This window comes from Phalaenopsis equestris, unplaced genomic scaffold (genome assembly GCF_001263595.1).
Source record: "Phalaenopsis equestris unplaced genomic scaffold, ASM126359v1 Scaffold000002, whole genome shotgun sequence".
Taxonomy (NCBI): domain Eukaryota; kingdom Viridiplantae; phylum Streptophyta; class Magnoliopsida; order Asparagales; family Orchidaceae; genus Phalaenopsis; species Phalaenopsis equestris.
Window position 1 is genome coordinate 67,951,562 of NW_018164444.1, and position 1,405 is coordinate 67,952,966.

The following is a 1,405-nucleotide window of genomic DNA, read 5'->3' on the forward strand; positions in this document are numbered from 1 at the left end:
GGTTCATCGCGCCGTGTTATTGGAGGTTATTACGGTGTTATTGAAGCGGTTATTGAAATTGTTTTGCAGGGGTTATTGAAGCGGGATAACGACATTTTTGGATCGGTTCTTCGTACGGTGTTATTGAAGGGTTATTGCGGCATTTTTGAGGACTTATTTAAGTTATTTTGCAAGGTTTATTGAAGTGAAACCACGGAAGTTATTGAAGCGGTTCACCACACGGTGCTTATGAAGTGGGCCTGGTGTAGCGCACGCTGTATTTATGAGGCGGGTCCGGTGTAGCACACTCCGTATGGAAAAATTTCTCCGAATTAAAACGTCTGGGGATTATTTTGATATTTTTATAAATTATGGGATTAAAATAGGCTCATTTAAAAAATGAGGGACTATTTTGATACTTCACTAGTATATGAATTAAAATTATCAAATGGCTAATGTATGAGAGAAAATACCTCTGCAGCAACCAAACACTCATTGGGGTCTTCCTTTTCCTCCAACAATTCCTTTTCTTCCAACAGTTCCTTTTCTTCAATACGCTTTAATGAATCTATAAACCATTAAATAAGAAATAATTAGCATAAAAAAGAGGTATTTATATATACATACCGCATAATTCTGTATTTATTTATCTACCGCTTAAACTTTATTTTTTATATTTATATCACCCAAATCTTTCGTATTTACAAGAATAACAAGGCATAAAAACCTGAACTCGGTGACGGGACCGAACCAACATTGGTATCCACTCGCTGGACCGGATCGGTACAATAAAACCGGAAACTCGGCGAACCGGGCAGCTCCTCGTCGGCCGGCGATTCTCTCCCAAACCCTATTCTCCTCTCCTCCGCCGCCTCTGATTTCTCCTCCTCCTCCTTCACAATCTCCAATAAAGCCGTCGTCTCACTTCTCTTTCCATTACTCTCATCCTTCTCTACAGCAGCCTCCATTGCAGCCGTATCGTAGTAATCAATGTCGCGCTCCTCAGGACGGAGGAGCTCCGTCGTCGAAACGATGCTATCCTTCCGCTCTCTCCGGCCATGCCGCGACACATCCGTCTTCGTCCGCCTCAAATCCTGTAGCCGCCGCATGAAAGGCACGAGCCCCGAAGGGATTTCCTCGCCTGATTCCAATCGGGAAGTCGCGCAGCCCATTTTCGGCGAGTGTAATGTCGAAGCGATACAGTACTGGGAGAGAGGAAGAGTGGTGGTTTTTCTGGTGAGGGGGAGATTAGGATTAGGGTTTAGAGGAGAAGATGGGTGGAGGAGAGGGTTTTCCGGCGAGGAGAAGAGGCGTTTTCGGAACATGATATGGAACGTAGGGTGGGGGTTGGGAGGTTTGGGTGAATGGTGGGATTGAGCTGTCGGATTCGAGTTTGATGTTTGAATGGGGACTGTAAATCGTTAAG

At 44.6% G+C, this 1,405-nt stretch overlaps 1 protein-coding gene across 1 annotated transcript in view; it reads right to left on the bottom strand.

Moving 5' to 3' along the window:
• LOC110039307 overlaps positions 1-1,405 on the bottom strand; it is a 2,040-nt gene extending 635 nt beyond the window's left edge. The window contains exons 1-2 of the mRNA XM_020744325.1: positions 707-1,405; positions 453-547 (exon numbers count right to left, since the gene is read on the bottom strand). Of these exons, the coding sequence (XP_020599984.1) occupies positions 453-547; positions 707-1,304 (693 nt within the window). The 5' untranslated portion in view covers positions 1,305-1,405. The remainder of the gene's footprint in view (positions 1-452; positions 548-706) is intronic.